At 43.7% G+C, this 1,996-nt stretch overlaps 1 protein-coding gene across 1 annotated transcript; it reads right to left on the bottom strand.

The window, feature by feature from the left end:
- Positions 1-663: 663 nt before the first annotated feature.
- Positions 664-1,601, bottom strand: LOC112501960 (WEB family protein At1g75720-like). Its single transcript, XM_025105757.1, has one exon. The coding sequence runs from the start codon at positions 1,599-1,601 to the stop codon at positions 807-809; it is 795 nt and encodes a 264-aa protein (XP_024961525.1). The 3' UTR covers positions 664-806.
- Between the last annotated feature and the right edge of the window lie 395 nt (positions 1,602-1,996).

The following is a 1,996-nucleotide window of genomic DNA, read 5'->3' as shown; positions in this document are numbered from 1 at the left end:
GAGGATTCGCCGCTAAAAACAGGTCCGGGTGCCGGGGCTAGGGGATGTTACTCAAACCGGGGACGGGGATCCCCAGTAGAATCAAAATAAATAATATTATTTCTGGGTTTTGATCGGGGATTGAACAAGGTTTGACTGGGTTTATAGGTTTGACCGGGGCCATGAATGTTACTACAAACCGGGGCTGGGGCCGTGGATTACAAAACCCGCCCCATCCCCACCCTGTTGCCATGCCTAAATAAAATGTTTTGTAATCAAGTGTTCGTATGGTGTGTTTCCACCTTAAAAGAACAACATAGTGAATCGTCTCATTAACTTCACTCAATAAAGAGGATTAGCCCCGTTTTAAATGAACCTCTCTAAATTCGTTTGTATCTCTCTTCCATATATCTTTATTTTTGTTTGTTTGCTTGGTTATATTAAAATCTTGGTAAAAGAATCCATCTTGTGTATTGTTATATAATTTCTTAAAAATATTTTAAGAGCAATTTTAAACGTAAAACAACCTTCCTCCTCCAACGTTGTCCTATATATAGGAGCAGCTCTGGCTGAATATTTTATGTACCGTGAACGACACACTTCAATCATTTATGATGATCCCGCTAAACAAGCGCAAGCTTATCGTCAAATGTCGAGTTAAGATTACTAGTTTGATTCAAGTTAAAATGGAGTCAAGTAACTTTTACTGGTTAACTACATGCATAATAATGAGTTCATGATTGATATATAAAAAAGGGATTTCATGCATACATGATTTGGTGATCCATGCATGCATGCATGCATTCATGCATGAATATTCTTGTTTATTAGTTCCAGTAAGATGTGTAGTGTGGATTCAGTACTGAAGAATTCTTAGGCTTCTCTTTGTTTCTGGTAAACAAATCTGTCACCAATGGAATCACTGGCTTCTTCTTCATCGTTTTCCTCTCCTTATTCACATACTTTCTCTCTCTACCCTTCTCTCTCTCTCCTCCACTACCACCACTTAGCACTTGTCTCAAAGTCGTCGATGATCTCATCGACGCCGCCTTCCCCGCCACCTCAGCCTCTGCTTTCGCTATCTTCGACATGTTCTTGTGCAGCTCGGCGTTCAAAGAAGCCAAAGCCACCTCAGTCTCTGACTCTCTATCCTTCAACATGTTCAACTCTCTCTTCGTTTCTTCAAGCTCCGACTCCAGTTTCTTGAGTGTGTTCATGACCACCGGAGGTGGGTCTTCTTCGTTTTCCGGCGATTTCCATAAGCTTCGATTAGAAGCAGACGGTGTCAATTTCCAGTTTTGCGTTTCTTGTTTTGGTAGGGTGATAGTGGCCGGTTTGGGTGACGGCGAGTAGATTTCTCCGGTTAGAAAGCGCTCTCCAAAGACGGCTACGGCCTCTTTGACAGAGCGGAAAGGCCGGGAGGTGTCTACGTTGGGTTGGTGGATGTCGGCGGGCGGTGGGCTTTCGGGTAGGGTTTGGGTTTGATCTTCCATTTTGGTGGCTGGTGGCAGGTTCTCGGGTAGGGTTTGGGGTTGATCATCTTCTATGGTGGGTGGTGGCAGGGTTTGGGGTTGATCATCTTCGATGGTGGGTGGTGGCAGGGTTTGGGGTTGATCATCCATGGTGGGAAATAGGAATTGAAATGGGGTTTTTGGAAAGAGAGAAGGGTAAGGGTGGTTTTGATGTGGTGAAGGTGGAAGGTATCTTTGCTTGCACTTCAAATCAAAGTCCTTAATCTGGATGCTGGTGAGATACTGTGGTTTGAAGGTTAAGGGTGAAGGGATTGTGGAGTTTTAAAGACATGGACTCCTCAACAACTCCATTCATTGGCAAATGGGTCCGGTCAGGTCGGATCGGGTACATATCTAAAGGGCCGTTTACCTAAACACTTACCCAATAAGCGCTTATTGATAAAATTCAACACTATCGTTACTTACCGGGTGAGATTTGAGTTCACCAAAACGACATTGTATGTAATAATTTATCCAGTAAGCGCTAACCGTGGTAAGAGTCAGCG

The sequence above is a fragment of the Cynara cardunculus genome, unplaced genomic scaffold, assembly GCF_001531365.2.
Source record: "Cynara cardunculus var. scolymus isolate 2C unplaced genomic scaffold, CcrdV1 Un_Scaffold_763, whole genome shotgun sequence".
NCBI lineage: Eukaryota > Viridiplantae > Streptophyta > Magnoliopsida > Asterales > Asteraceae > Cynara > Cynara cardunculus.
Note: the sequence above shows the minus strand (reverse complement) of the source record. Positions and strands in the feature narration are given on the sequence as shown.